Source organism: Homalodisca vitripennis, unplaced genomic scaffold, assembly GCF_021130785.1.
Source record: "Homalodisca vitripennis isolate AUS2020 unplaced genomic scaffold, UT_GWSS_2.1 ScUCBcl_301;HRSCAF=1999, whole genome shotgun sequence".
Lineage (NCBI taxonomy): Eukaryota > Metazoa > Arthropoda > Insecta > Hemiptera > Cicadellidae > Homalodisca > Homalodisca vitripennis.
This window is the reverse complement of record NW_025776433.1, coordinates 1-16,913: the sequence shown is the minus strand read 5'-3', so window position 1 is coordinate 16,913 and position 16,913 is coordinate 1. Positions and strand designations below refer to the sequence as shown.

The following is a 16,913-nucleotide window of genomic DNA, read 5'->3' as shown; positions in this document are numbered from 1 at the left end:
AGGCCAGACAGCTACCCTCCAGAGGCTGAAAAATATCAACCTTTATTGTTATGATGAACTGACTAAACAATTTTGAGGTTATCCAAATTCTACTAAATACTGAAGCCCAGTTATCGTATAAGTACATTGAGGAAATAATTACACTAACAAAAAACTAAGACCTATTGTGATACTTACCATTCCCCTCGATGTGCTGGGTCGGGCACGACGAAGGGTGCTCGAGGTTGCGGGGGTTGTGCATGAGGGGCAAGAGAAGCAGGATCGAGATCTGATAGGAGTGAAAGCACTGTCGGAGGTGTTGTGTTGCGAGATTTCTCTTGACGTGCTGGGGCGGGGAACCGGCGTGATAGTGATAGCTGGGATCCCCCGGGGTGTTGAGGAGCGGTCGTTGGTGACTACGCGGCTGTGGTATGGGCCGAAGGAGCTGCTGCCGTCTTCCCCCCTCAATGACTTCGAGGGGCCCCGGGGGAGCCGGCTCCAAAGTCACGTTGGTACGGTCCGCTCTGGGGGGAAATACCCAATGATCCGGAGACTGTGAACAATTAGCACCTGGAAATCACTGTTATTGCGTATAAACACCAGAATCTGAATGTACCTACATCTGGTCTTTGATTCTCCACCGCCAACATCGTAGCATCGGAATCAGACCTGATAGTAACGAACAAATTTTTTTTAATAGCGCAAACAGTCACTCACACGCACACAAGCACACCTTCATATATTTACCTCATCATCATCAGCATCCTCACCGTCATCCTCAGGCTCTGTTTCGTCCACGGGAATAGGTGACATTGGAGAGATAAACGTAGATAAACGTTACCAGCAGTCGAAATTTTCGAAACCTTATAGTCTAGAAGTTAATATTTAAATATATTATTATTAATAAACATTACCAACAATCGAGAAACTTTCCGTGGAGGCGGCTCGTCGTTGTCACCAGCAACGAGGGTTGCAGTGATGGCGAGAAGACCCACCAGGAGCAGCACCAAGGGAGTGTTGCCAACATTGGGAGGCCGGCGTGTGCAGCAGAGGATCGCTACCAGGGCCGCGGACACGGCGACGACCCCCAAGGATGATGCCACTACAAGCTGCTCGCAACTGCACATGATTATCGAATGCGCGCTGCACATGCAGTCGCCGCTTATATGCGAGTGCAGACTTCCTCGTGGGTTTTTCCTATCGACCCATGTTTCCATATTTTTTTAAATTTTTGTTAACATATTGAGATAATTCTAGTTCCATATCATCACCCAATAATACTGAGAACATGGTAAAAATATCATCAAGATTCAAGTACTTTCTGAGATAATGGGGCATTTGTACGTAAAAACATAGTTTTTGGTAAATTGGATTTAAACAAAGTATAACACATATTGATACAGAAAAGTAAAAACTGCCCTACCTTAAAAAGCTCCAGGGTTATAATCCTGTTGGTTTGGGGCCACTGTAACAAGGTTTGACCATTTCTTGGCTAGTCTTGCTTCTTTTGTCGCATCTAGTACAGCTTTTTCAGCTTTTCGCAGTCGCTCCTCGTCCAATTTTTTCATCGTTTCTACCGTGTTCTTCCCACAGTCATTAAGTCCAAGCTAATGTAATACCTTTAGCCTAGTAATATTGCCATCATTGAATGTACTGACAGCTTCATACACTCCTAACTCTAGTGTTAGCCTTCCTGCAAATGTGTTTTTTTTTTGTATTCTAGTCCATACGACGTTGTTAAAAGCCTCATTGACGTTCTGAGTTTTTCCATGGACACATCTTATTAGTAAGTTTGGGTTGGCTAGATGTCTAAAATCTGGTTTCAAAACTTCCATTACAGGTACAGGAATGGAGTTCTTATGGCTGAATGTTGAGAGCTCCTTCTTATCTTCAGCTAGCCTGTACTTGCACCATGTTTTGGGAGGTGGAGGGCAAAGGCCATGACTTGGATTCTCATCTGTCGAAATCTTATGATAATAAATTGCCCATACAGCTCTTTTCATTTGATTTAGATCTGTGCAATTACCTCTTATGGCATTGCTGTAATAAGTTTGCAACTCATCAATTTTTTTGTCAGATAGCCTACTTCTTATCGACTTTCCGTTGGACAACTCTTTATCTTTGTAGGAAGCTTTTGTGTGTTCGCAGTCTTGATCCCATACGCTTTGCTACATGGTTTATGCACTCTAACTTAGACACTACTAAATCAGGATAAGGATTACTATCTACAACAGCTAAATAAGCCTTGGAGTCTCCATCACTCAACATCTCCTTATACCTAACACCTCGCTTGTTGATAGAACGGTTGAAGAGTGCAACAGCAGTCACGGGTTCCATCCCTCCACTTGAACCTTGATAATTTTTTAAGCAATTTGGCTTGTGTGCTTCTATTTTTATTGGGTCATTGCCACTCTTGGTACAACCACTACAAAACTTAGTTAAAACTTCCACATCTAGGACTTTACCAGTGTCTACACTTATAACAGTACAACATCCTTTTTTTGATTTGAAACCCCGTTTCTGCCAGGTTCCATCGAACGCAATACTTATATCTACTGTAGACCTCTGACTTGATTGCGCGCGAGAGGAATGCGGCAGCCATTGCTGGGGCGCTTCTCCGTCACCGTCTACAACCCCAACCGAAAACATCGGTTCTGTCAACAATGACAGCCCAACCCTCTGAATATACCTCTTCATATCATAATATCACTATCATAATATCACTATTACACTATTTGTAGCCTATTCAACACATTTATTTTTTTAATAAATAGTTTTATTTCTGGAGTAAACTTCATGATGAACACTTGATACTTGGTAATTGGCAATAGAAAACACAATTTCAAATTGAACTTTTATTATTATGTAAACATAAACCAGAATAAGTTGTGAAATACATGAAATATGTTGATAATACATTATAATAAATATGTTGATAACATATTATAATAGTTGGTGTATAATTAAAAAAATATAATAAACAGAGTATTTTTGTTAAATATTTTATAAACACTTAAGTGAGAAGTGGTAATTTACAGTACGGTATTTGCCGACTACATAATACATTGTTTAAGTTAAAAGTTACAAGTTGATATTTGAGGAAGTTGATTCTATTTGATTTCTAACATAAAAATGGGAAAACAGCAGGAAATTTTGCTATTTTATATATATATATATATATATATATATATATATATATATATAATGTGCTATTTTACGACTTACAATTTAATCATCACTTGTACTTGGAAGAGGTTGAGCCAGTTCACTGTCAGATATTTCTTCCTCACTGTCACTGCTGTCCATTCCGCCCAACTCAATCACGAATTTGTCGATGGCAACTTCCATCAAGCCGTCCTGTTCCCAGTAGTGTTGTTCTAGCTTCAAGGTGTGGTTTGTGAAGCCTTCCCAGTCGATCTTGCTAACAGAACTTTGCGCTTCTCGTGTTGCCTCTTCCAGTTTCGTTAGTGACAGGTCTCCTCTTATGTTGTTTCCTTTCACCACTCTCTTGATTTTAGCCCAGGCCAGCTCAATTGGGTTTAATTCACACATATAGGGTGGTAATCTGAGAACCGCATGGCCTCGCCTCTTCAACGCCACGTCGATGCGATACACCTTTTCTTTAGGTTTGTGCTTTTCTATCAGCTCGTACAACTGAAACTTTTTCATATCTGCTGAGCATTGTATGTTGTTACTCTGCAGCCAGTCTATCATTTCCTTTTTCACAGCGTACTTTGTTGGCGCCTTATTTTCTTGATGGCAATGATAGGGTGCATTGTCCATTACAATAACACTTTTTTCTGGAAGGTTAGGCAGGAGTTTTTCTTCAGCCCATTTCTCAAAATTATTACCATTCATTTGTCCGTGGTAATCCCCCGTCGCTTTACCCGCCCTAAAAATTAAAGCAGCCCCTTTAAGAAATCCATCTGTAGAACCCGCGTTTACAACAATCAGTCTGTTGGATGAACTTGTGTTCGTCAACACACCAGGTACTTCATCACTACTCAGCACTTCCCGAATGTCAAATTGTTGTCCACCCATGTCTCATCAATGTAAAATATTGGTCTTTTTTCATGTCGAAACCGTTGGATATCTCAAATAACGAGCACGCCAATTAACTATGTCTGGCCGCTCGATAAGAATTTTTCTTAGTTTGTTACACCGTTTCCACTTAAATCCCATTTGGTGCAGGAGTTTTCGTAGGGTTTCTTCTTTCCAAGGGAAGTCAAGTTTTTCTTTTAAAGCAATTAACAGTTTAGGAACAGTGGGCACTTTCTTCCTCACTAAATAAAAGTCACTCACCACATCTCGAACGACTCTTCTATCAAAATCATCCATATGAAATTTCTTCTCCTCCGAGTACGGCCTTTTCTTACCAGGCGTAGTTAAAGGTGTCTCTCCAGCTGCATCTCCTTCCTTTCTAATGCTAGAAATTGTCCTCACCGAAACACCAGTGTAATTCTTGACTCGCAAATTGCTCTGTTTCATTAAGTGCTGCAAATTACCAGTTCTCGCTTCTTCGTCACACTTACTTATCACTCTCCTTATCACTTCTCTTGCTTCACTATGCACAGTCTGTCCTCTTACGCACCGACGCCATTCTCACAACTAACTAGTAGCTACTGAGCGTGTAACAGCGCTAGCGCAGTGACTTTCCGTGGCGCCGTACACAAACATCATGAATAGTACGTGCGGTTGCTAGGCAACGACCTATTTGGCCCAATCGCGGAGCGGAACTTCCCCCTCACCCCTGTGTCCCCTCGCACGCAAACAAGTCAGAGGTCTACAGTATATCACCAGCATTTTCATGTACAGCTTCTTTTGTAGCATCAATCATTGATCTTTCTGATACTGTACTTACACATTCTCTCAGTATTTTAGTATACTTAGTGTAGGAAGTACTAGGCTTAGGTAAATTTAGTACTCCGCAAAGGACCTTACCGCCTTCCCCTCCCTTACCGATACATCTCAACCCATAAAACATTCTCAAGTTGACTTCATATAAGTTATTGTTACATTGTTTAGAGTTCCAAAATAGATTCTCCTTGTTACATACCAAACACAATAATGAAAGCTTGCATGCTAAACCATTTCTTTGCTCCTCTAGTTCGGTCAAACTAAGAATTCCACCACATAACCTGCAAACTGTAAACTGTAAGAAAGCTTCTGATAGTAAATTCAAACTAATTATAATGTTGGTATCCTTGCCTTCAAACGTTTTTTAAGCTTCAGATTGTCCATCTAATTTAATCTTAGATGAACTAGGTGATGGAGTAGGTGTAGGCCTAATGTTTGATACATTAGAGTTTGAAGCTAAATCTAGGTTAGTAATAGTACTATTTGAGATACCTGTGCTTCCTTGGTTTATAACCTTTATGGTATGCCTATTTCCACCAAATTTACGTTTTTTAAACACTGATTTAGATTTGGTCATTTTTCTGGATAAAAGAACACACACAAAATAAGAACTACACAAAAGTCGTAAATTCCAACAAATACACAAGTAATAATATAATAAACACTATTATGACAGCTGAGCTTATGTCAACAAATATCAACTCTGACTGAACTCTGAATAGCAGATGAACCAACAATCAGCTGCAGACAAAAAAGGTTATGGTCAAAGGCATGTAAACAAATCGGTTTGACAGCTCCAATAGTGACTACAAAATATGTGAGGCAATATATCAGAAAATGTCGTGCAAACATTTTTTCAAAAATTAAAAAGAAATACTTTTAATTGTCAGAACATTATGATTGACCCATCAAAAGTTTCGTAATGGAATGTTGAATAATAATTCACCATAAAATAAATAAATATTTCTTTGCATATTTTACCGTTTAACTCATCTTAACAGTAAGTAAAGTGCGTCTGGTTCTCTGATTATTAAGTTTTTAGTCTGATTCTCTCGTTGGCCGAATTTACCCCAAAATGAATTTAGCATTAATTTAGCAAGGGAGCGAAGGCCTCCGTTCTTTTGAATTTTGGCCGGGTCCAGTTTAATGCCTTCGTGCTCAAAGTGATTTTGAATATAGGTGGTCTTGTCGGCGTCAGTCAGACACCAGGAGGGGTAGCCCGATGCCTCTTGCTTAATTTATAGAAATTTGTTGATGAAGTCGGTAAACAGTCCACCGGTCTCGTACCGTGCCACCTCGTACTCCCATAGCTAAAACATATCCAGGATTACATAGCCCTTACTCACAGCCTTCCGGATTTCGTTCATAATCCACGTCCCGGTCAGTGCTCTTTCCTCACTAGAGTGATAGCAGTCACTCGAGCACATGTCCTCCCCACAAGTTCTATACAATACAAACGTTAATTTATTGTTCATATGTGTGGGGAGAACAGGATGGAACAAATTTAGTGGGGGTAGGACCTTGCACTCGAGGAGACCCTCTACTTGGAGATCTCTCTGTCTACATTCTCGGTCGCCCACGTAGATAGTAGGGTGGCCCTAAGGGTACATTCCTCTCTTACAGACGAACGGGTAGAGTGAGCACACGTCAACATACTGGATTTTCCCCCATTCACATTTGTGGTAGGACTTTGCATTGGCTGTCCTTCCCCCGAAGAAGGCGTCTCTAGGATTAAGTGGGAGTGTGTTGAGAATGGGTAAGGAATTTAGATAAGTCAATTTTTGTTCTTTCTTTAATTTTGAAAATTCACACTCCCACATCTCAATTACTTCATAGCCTGCAGTTTCAAGTCGAGATAGTTTTGATTTAGTTCTCTCGTACCGCAGGTGTAAATTGAGCCGTTGAGAGGAAAAGTGGTGTAAGTCAGTGTTAATTAGTTTTGAGATAATTAGAGGTATGTTAGAACTTTAAGGTTACTTAAACGCCCATAAAACCCCATGTTAACTTTTTTCCTATTTACTCGGAACTTATTATAGCTAAATATCCCAAATTTTTACTCTACATTTTTAAGTTTACTCTGTGAACCAATAAAAATATTAAAAACCCCCAACCAAAAAATCTTTTCAATAAAAAAATATTGATTTTTTTTGTTCTTAAAGTTATGTTATTTAGGTTAATTCTGAGTATAATTTGATAAATGCTGGTTCCACATCTCCACTGATATGTAGTTAACCTGTGGTAACAATTTGGTTGCGATATCTATATTAGTTCCTGAGATAATGGGAAGAATATATATATAAAAATACGGTATCCGGGAAAACCCACTTGAATAATGAAGTGTCCAGGGAAAGAACATGTCCAGTCACATTTTCAACATTTTACATGAGGGCATTTTTAAAGTTTATGGACTAAGAAGAAATGTTTCTACAGCAATAAAGTTGTTTTGAAAATAATTGTAATATTTATATAATTATTACAATACTTATTTAACACGTTCGCTACCGAGCGGCGCATATATGCGCCGGCCGGGTTATTACGAGAGACCGACGTCAGAAATACGATCTTTACACACAGACCAAGTTAATATTGGTGTGCCCTTCATCACAGACCGATGGTAAGATTTTGTTTAAATAGGTTATTATACTTTGTAATAACCCTAATTATATATATATTTGATGTATATTTCTGTTTTTGCGGTTTTTAGCATTATTTTATTACGGCGCATATATGAGCCGGTCGGTCTATAGCATCAAAATGGTATCATAGACCGAGTGTCCCAAATATGAGCCACTATTTATTTGTTGAAATACTTTAGATTCAAGGATAATTTTTAACAAAAAAACACACCTATTCCATGAACAAGTTTATTTTACATATTTTATAAGACATATAAATCAAACTTTTACATTACAAAGATTACAAATAAATTCAAACAAAAGTGTACTTGAGATAAATTGGATGTTTGGGCCTACTTCTCATGCCATAGATTGAAACAAGTTGGCATGCAAAGGCCAAATGGTTTGTCTTTAGAGTCCTTGCAAATAGAGCAGGCATAAAAGGTTTGCTTCCTTGTATTGTGTGCTTCTCGGCAGACATGGCACCTCAGTCGCTTTTCCAGCTTGACAGGAGCATGAGTCGTCTGTGAAGAGCGGATGGGGCGAGGTTTCCGTGGAATGGGTTCTACATGAATGTATTGTTTTATAATAATGTCTCTGAAATTCAGATAGGTTGTCTTCGTTGTCAATTTGGAAAAAATAAATGTGCTGTTCCACAGTGATACATCTAGCAGGTGGAAAAATATTTTTATGTACCACCGAAGAGACTTTCTAGGAGTGGAATAATAAGAGATCATTTGATCACTGCGATCAATCCCACTCATACCCTTGTTGTAGCGAACAACCATGCTGGGCTTTTGGATCACTTCTCCCCTTTTTGTTCTTGTTTCCTCCATCTCGGGGCCATTTGAAGTTGAAATAGTCAAAACATTTCTTTTATCTCGCCATTTCATGACGGTAACGTCACCTCTTTGACGGCTCACACACTCCCCCTTTTTCAGTTTTGTTTGCACCACAACTTGCGGATTCCCAACTCTATTTGACTGTAGAGTACCACACATGTTAGTCTGGTTGGTCATGAGGTACTCGGCCAGGTCCACGCTGTTGTAGAAATTGTCGAGAAAGATTATGTGGCCTTTGCCGAGGTAGTTCTGCATTAACTTTCTCACAACTTCAAAGGCGTGGCCCTTTTCTTTGTCAATAAGTGTCCCCTTTCCTAAGTAGATGATGATATTTAAAATGAATCCATCAGATGTTGTCAGTTCGTACAGTTTTATACCGTACTTGTGTGATTTGTTTTTTATATACTGCCGAAACGACAGTCGGCCTCTGAAGAGGACCATAGCCTCATCTAGAGAAAGTGACTTCCCAGGGCTGTAAACCCTAACAGAGTTTGCTAAGATATCATTGAGGACATTCTCAATTTTATGCATCCTATTGTCTGTGGAGTCTATGTTTGGATCATAAAAACACAAACATCTTAAAATACATTCAAAACGATTGCGGGACATGGTCCGGCCAAAGATAGGATGCTCATATAAGCCGTCCTTGGACCAATAGTGTTTTATAGATGGAAGGTTTACATTACCCATCAACATACACAAACCTAAAAATTTTTTCAATTCTTCAACAGAAACATTTTCCCAAAAGTTTAGATGAGCATGTTTGGAAAGAGGTGTCCCTCGCATGATTCCAGCTCTGGTGTTTGTCCATGTGACAATTTTTTCTAACAGGGCGGTGTCAAAAATATTGCCAAACACTTCAACTGGATCAGTTGTTTGTATATTCACTTTTTCTTCACCCACAAAATCATGAATTAGTGGGACTTTGTTCGTGTCAGTCCAACAACCATTAATACTGATATGATCATTGTGGACTTCATTGGCAACGAACTGTACATTAACATCATCGGTAAAATTATTTTGATTCTGCACATATGCATGTGCCTCTACTTCAGTAACAACTTCATTGCGGTCTACTTCACTACTAGAATCATCACTACTGTTAGAGGTTGGAATGTACTCACTGTTACCATCTGATGAAAATAAAGAACTTATTTCAGTGTCACTGTCACTATCAATTAACTCACGGTCAATCTCACTGTTGGTACACACACGCCTTCGTTTTCTATTTGGCTCCATGTTCATAAAAAATCAGATAGAAGCTTATACAGTACGTAAACTTACTCACAGAACGTAACCTCATTCACTGAACATAACCTCAAACTTAGTGAACCACGTGCTCTGCTGCAGTGGCGCGGCCGGACGAGCATTTCACAAACTAATACTGTTGAGACCAGTGAAATATATACCGTAAATACAGGTCATTGACTTTGACTTATCCAGAGACCAACCGTCCCATATTTGCGCCAGACACCCCCAGAGACCGATACGAAAATATTAAACCGTTAAAATAGACCAGTGATTTGTCAGGATATTATTAGTAACAATAGAACACTGTCCCAAATATGCGCCGTCGGTCTGTATCAGCGGGCCCGAGCGGCTCATATGTGGGACGCTGGTCCAGGAGTAAAAACCGTACGGCGCATATATGGGACAGCTGGTCTATATATATGTTTTTTATTTAACATATCGGTAGCGAACGTGTTAAGTGAAAATTATAATAATTTTTATCACGAATGGTACAAAATTGGAAATAAAAAAAACATAACTGGACTAAGCATGTTTTTTGCCTGAAGGGAGGGAATAAATTAGAGACAATTGTAACTTTATTTACTACTATATTTACACTGTATCCGCTGGAATGTTCATTGTTCATCATACATAAGTTGTTCAAAGTATTTTGCCGCTTTTGGGTTTGTGCAAAAATGTTTCAGACTTTGCAGGTTTTGATATTTTGCCTTGGTTATGGCCAATGGTCCTAAAACAAACAAGAGCTAGCCAATTTAAAAACAAAACTGTTGAAATAAGGTTGTAATAGATTCATGATGAGTTGTGTGTGGTTTTAAGCTTTATGGTACCTATATTTTTTGTATTATTGGTTTTAAACAACAAAATTAAACTATGATAATTTTATAATTAGGAAAATTTACCATAAGCCTGGTTTGGAAGACTGAAGTAACCATCATCAACTAATGGTAATGGATCAATATTTTTCTTCTTAAGCCATTTTTCTTTTAGTGGGCGCATTGGGTTTCTTTTCCATGGTCCACTGTACATAGTCTTGTAGCTGACAAAAAGAAGCTCAGCCCGGTGAACTTTGAATACTTTAACTGGGCGAGTCTTGCAGCCCATTTGTTGTCTATACACCTTTTGTAGGTGAGAACCCCACTCTTTAATCATCTGTTGCTCAACTTCTATAACTTCAAATAGTGAGGGTTGTTGTCTACAATTTCTTAGAGATTCTGCCCAATCTTCTGGCAATTGGGCCTCATGGTTTTGAGGAATCAATACAGAGTTCTTATCGCACTCATTGTACGAGTGACCTCTGACCGGAACATGTTACACTTTTCAACTTGTTCAACTTTTTCTCTTTCACAAAGACATGATGGAAAACTTAAAAACAATATCATTTTTGTTTTGCCCGGAGCAGGAATCACAAAAGGCCTCTAGATCAGTAATATCAGGGTCAAGTACGTTGTATATGAAGTGATGCAAAAAAGAATAAACCTTATCACTTCCTTTGTTAGCCGTATTTTCAGGATACGGCTAACAACAAACTACTAACAACTAAAGAAAACACTTTGTCCTGTAGACAGTACATGGATGTTGAATATAAATATAGAAAGTTGACGGTTGTAGTAAACGTCATTAGTCGTAATGTTTGGTACGTGATAGTTTTTGGTGTAGTCAAAACTATTGCTTCTTTAGCCTTATATTTCCTAGAGTTCCTCTTAGCCTTTCGTTTTAATCTGTACCATTTATCAGATCGCAACAAGTAAATAGTGATGGGCTTACCTGTTACTTTTCTATAACAGGTATACCTGTTACTTCCACTTAAGAGACCTGTTCTTTCTGAGCCTGACCCTAAACTGAACTGTTCTTTACCTGTTATTTAAGTTCTGTACATATTACCTAAATTTAGTATCCCAAGAGAGAGAGAGAGATACTAATACAATACTGTTCAATCCTATAAATTAACAAACTAATCACTCTTGGACTTTTAGCCAATTGGTTAATATTTATGAATTTCAGCTATGTTAATAAATAAAACACATGATTCAATAAATCCTTTTACTTAACCATGTCACACACAAATGAAATGATTAACTGAGATTTTTATTTTTAATTTAGTTACAAAAGTATTTATTACTTTTTACAAAAAACTGTACCTAATTTCTCAATACTTACACTAATAAATGACAAAAATGTATTTTAAATTAACAAAATATTTAAACAACAAAACATAAATAAATAATAATAACGAATTGCTACTCATATACTAACAAACAAAACAATACTGTAAAGGCACAATAGAATGAAATGGTGGACAATAAATAAATAATAATAAATCAATAAAAATGAATAATAATAACTAATTGGTACATATACTAACAAAAAAATATTTTAAACGTACAGGGTGGTGCAGAGGAAACGCATGTTTTTCAACATTGAATTACTGGGACACAATGGGTTGAAAATAATAAAAAGAAGTATTAAATTATAGGTTTTTTAATGCAGTTTTTGAAATTACATACCATATTTAGGTTCGGAAAATAATGTCTTTGAGATGACGTCCTTCTTGCTGGATACAAATATTGATCCTCTTCTGAAAATTACGGACGGCTCTCTCAACATTTCATTCGGCACGGCTTCAATTTCCTGACGAATGGAATTCTTAAGGTCATCGAGTACTGATAACGTGACACCATATTTTAAAGTGTTGGTGTCCGTTAAACCTACGGGCATTGATAACCTGCGTGTTTTATGCCCTAAAAAAAAAAAAAAAAAAAAAAAAGATGGACTAGCCGTGTAGGATAGTTTCTAACAAGATTCATATTGATCGGTTCTTCTTGGATGGACATTTCTCTGCGTGCTGGCATTTCTTGATTGTCACCTCCATCGTCAACCAGTTCATCGGGTTCGTCAACAAACTCATCAGAGTTTGTGTTGTCGCCTTCAATTTCAGGTGCTGTCACGTTAGACATAGTTTTGGCCATTCCAATAAATGGCTTAAACCTTTCCAACTGAGTGGCCCAAGTCCATTTTTTATAGTTTCTCTTTGCCTGACCAGTCGTTGTTTTGCAATCCCTAAGATATTTCATGTAGCAATCACGCATATTTTTCCATTTCTTTTTTCATTTCGTCACCTGCAAATAACTGTTGAAAGAAAATTAAAAAAAATATATTGCAACATTCTTGAATAGAGGAAAGATGGGAACTTTTTTAATAGCTGTAATAATTTATTGTATTACAAAAAGTATTTATTTCATTTAATAAATTTACAAATTTATTTAATTAATTTATGTTATTAGAGTTTTTTGCGTTAAGGTTTTTAACTTACAAATACTATAAAAAATCATAACTTTGTTTCAGGTTCTTGGCCACAGGAGACTCATTCAAAACCATTGGCCACAGCTTCAGAGTTGGGTTTTCAACGGTGAGTCTTATTGTAGCGGAAGTTTGCAATGCTATTATACAATGACTACAACCTCTGTATTTGCCTGAACCCTCTAAAGAAATATGGAGAAAATCTGCTGATGGATTCTACGAGAGATGGCAATTTCCGAATTGCGTGGGAAGCATTGACGGAAAGCATGTCACTATCAAGTGTCCATCCAATTCAGGTTCGACGTACTTTTGTTACAAGTACAGGTTTTCAATTGTTTTGTTGAGCATTGTTCATCCAGATTATAAGTTCATTTGCGTTGATGTGGGGGGATATGGAAAAATCAGTGATGGGGGTATATTTGAAGAATCCGTTATGGGAAAAAAGTTCAACACAGATCAACTCAATTTACCTGAAGACACCTCTTCCTGGACAAAAACAGGAGACTCCGTACTGTTTAGTAGGTGATGAGGCATTTGCATTGAAACGAAACGTTATGAAATCCTTTCTACAAAGAGAAGCTGGACGAGACCGAAGAAAGAGGAGGTACAACTACCATGTTTGCAGAGCACGTGGTGTGGTTGAAAATACATTTGGCATACTTTCACAAAAGTGGACAATTTACAATAGTTATATACGAATAACCATTAATAGTTTTTTTAAATTAAAGAAATTAGCTGTATTAAGAATTATCTATTATTATTTATTACTTTCTTATTTGTATTTACTTTTCCTATTACTAAATAAACTACACCTTTTTCTGCAACTGTGTGATTTGATATAATTTAGGGGCCATACACATATTACGTAATTTTTTTATTTTTAAAAGGGGATAAAATGTGTGAGTTACGTAACGTTGAGGCTTACCCAATTGACACCACCAAATACGAGCAGGTGTTAACTTTTTCTTGAGGGCGATGATAACCGCAGCGTTTTTCGCCCCTTAAAAAAAACAACCCCCCCATATAAGGCAGCATAAGGCTACGCCATACCACCTCCCCTCTCAGCCTCATATTTACATAATATAATCATTGAATAATGGGGTGTACAGCTCAGCTTTATAAGTTACATACAGTATGTAAAACGACTTTCCCAGCCATAAAAACCAATGTAAAATATGTAAAAAGTATGCGTAATTGGTAGGACTACTAGGGTTACTGGCTACGTGTCCTGCGAGTTGACTCGGGAATTTAACAAGGGCAGGCGTTCTCACGGTAGACGGCGTCACTACTTCCTGTAGCTCAAGCTGCTTCCTCATCACTGTACCAAACATCCTTACCATCACTTACACAACGTGGTGGTACTAAACAATAAAATGGCTAACATTATATGCATACGAAACATAATTACGTAGGCTTGGTTCATTAATTAAATACTTTGCAGTACCTCTATCCTGGAAGAGAGGTTTAAAGTGCTTCTTGGTACCAGCAATTTTGATACTTACCAGAGGTATTCAGTGTCTTTCCGATGTCCTCCCAGATCTTGTCCTTCTTCCGTATGTTCTTATAATCCTTGTGATTTAAATCATAGAGCACCGGGTATGTATACACAACTTCAAGTAAGTGTTCAATGATACACGACATGTTGTTTACACGTGCACCGGACAGACAAAACTCACAAAACTGAGTAGTTCAGGTTTGGCCGCATTGTATCACTGTGATAAAGCACTGCGAACAGCGCATGCAGCGTTACTACTGCGATAATATCGCTAAAGTATCGCAATCGTCTCGGTATCGCGTATCGCAGTTCGTTCTGGTGTGTGCGGCTCCATAATCCAACATGGTATCGCACGGACCACTGGTATTGCAAGAGAATTTCCAAGAAAAAGTATCGCGCCCACTCTGGTATCGCACGGAGGTATCGCTCTGGTATCGTTCTGGTGTGTGCAGGACTATAAGAAGAGGTATTTCTCATTTCCACCAAGTCATCTGGTTTATTTTGGATAACTTTGTTGCGAGGTAAATTTTGATTCAAAAATATGAACCCGTTGGCGTTGTTACCTGACAGTCGGTTTCTTATATCTGTTAATAAAGTACCTGCTTTTGAAAAAACTCTCTCACAAGGCACAGAGGTAGCGATACAACAGCCATATTTTTTAAATATATTTTGAAGATGTGGATACTGTTGTCCTTCTTTTTTCCACCAAACCAAGGAATCATCTTTCCTATCCAAATTGTCATCTTCCAAATACCTGTCTACTTCTATAATGGCTCTTGACATATTGGTCCCTTTTTTCTTTTTTTTAGACAGAAGGTCGTCCAAGTTTTTGAACACAGAAAGTTCAGCTGCATCTTTGACCTCTGTTGTTATTTCCTCATTATTGGGTAATCTCTGATTATTGTTTTCATTCATTGTTATTTGTGAGGCAACCATGCTGATAATTCTTTGTTTAACTCGATCCCTAATTTATGGACGGGAGAAACATAGGTTTTTAAACCTCGGATCTAGGAAAGTTACTAAAGTAAGAGTTTTGCTATTTTCCAGATTACCAAACCTCTCTTTAAATTCATTCAGCAGTTTTTAAGCTACCTCATATTATACATCTGGAGAGAAATCCTTGGCTGCTAATTTCGCACAAATTAAGGATAAAGAGTTTGTGAGCGGAATCATAAGGGAAGCTGTGGCATATCTTTCACCACTTACACTTTGAGTCACTGCCAAAAATGTTTTCAAGCATATCATTAACTCACATGCCATTTTCCACTTATGTTGTGACAGAGTGGGCAGATCTTTGTCGATGAGCGCTAGGGTTGCTTTTAAAGGTTCGTGGAGGAGCACGAACTTCTTCAGCATCAAGAACGTGGAGTTTCATCTTGTTGGGACATCTTGGATTAATTTTTTGGGTGCATTATTTTTTTCGTTGTTTTGTTTTTGATATGTCAAGAGCCTTTCTGTTCCTTTTGCACTTCTTTTAAAATACGATACTATTTTTCTTATATTTTCTAATAATATGGTAATATTGTCACTCTCCTTAAGACCACTTTTGACAACTAAATTTAGGCTATGTGCAAAACAACCCAAGTGTTTCCAGCCAAGGATGTCTTTCACAGCGTGTGTAACATTACTGGCATTGTCAGACACAACGAGTATGATTTTTTCACTGATGTTCTAAACATTTGAAACGTCCCTCAGTGCATCTGACAAATTTACAGATGTGTGACTCGGTGGAAATTGCTCGCACTGTAGCACCACTTAGTTCAACTGAAAATTGTCATCAATAAAATGGGCAGTGACTCCCATAAAACTCTCTGTGTTCCTTGATGTCCAACAGTCAGTTGTTAAACAAACACTGTCAGCTTTTTTAAATTTATCTTGTGTGATTAACAAACATTCCTCAAACTTAGCAGGTATAATTGTATTTGCTATCGTTTTCCGACTTGGTAACACATATGAGGGATTCATGGCATTACTATACCCTCATCTTCAACTATTGAAAATGGTTGAAAATCTGCCGTAAATAATTTTAAGAAAGCTTGATCAATTTTGGCTTTCTGGCTCATTGTCATCTTTTTCGGAACAAAAGCAGACAAAGACTGCTGTCGAAGCGACTCACCTCTCCTCCTGGTTGGTTGGACCTGCAGCGTCCGATGTTCCCAATGCAGTGGACGTGGATGGTGGATCTTCATGGGAATGAGAAGACTTCTCATTTGAATGGCTAGAGGCCTGCAGCTTGAGTTGCGTGCCGGGACCGGAAGACACAGCAGTAATTATCCTCATCTTCCCCGGTGAAGTCCTGCCCTGTTGACCATCAGCATCATCGGATTCGATCTGAAAAAATTATAGACCATGTAGGATACTAACGGAACCAGTATAAAATATAAATACTCTACCTAACCTATCAAAATAATTATTCTTTATAGTTTGTAGCAAAATTGTACTGTAAACCAGGGAGCTATAAGTGGGGTAACGAAGTTTGGACTTGCAGGGGGTCGAGGTATATGTATTCGAGCCAATTCCTCCAACTAGCCATTCAAAATATATGTTGTTAAGCTTTCCCCACCGCTCTACCATAGA

At 38.1% G+C, this 16,913-nt stretch overlaps 1 protein-coding gene across 1 annotated transcript; it reads right to left on the bottom strand.

Annotated features, from left to right (window-relative positions):
- Nucleotides 1–3,207: 3,207 nt before the first annotated feature.
- LOC124370569 lies at nucleotides 3,208–4,020 on the bottom strand. Its single transcript, XM_046828863.1, has one exon. It carries the CDS (start codon nucleotides 4,018–4,020, stop codon nucleotides 3,208–3,210), a length of 813 nt encoding a protein of 270 aa, XP_046684819.1.
- Between the last annotated feature and the right edge of the window lie 12,893 nt (nucleotides 4,021–16,913).

Bases quoted from the DNA above. Each gene is read 5' to 3' on its own strand.
- LOC124370569 (XM_046828863.1), bottom strand. From the start codon at position 4,020: ATGGGTGGACAACAATTTGACATTCGGGAAGTGCTGAGTAGTGATGAA.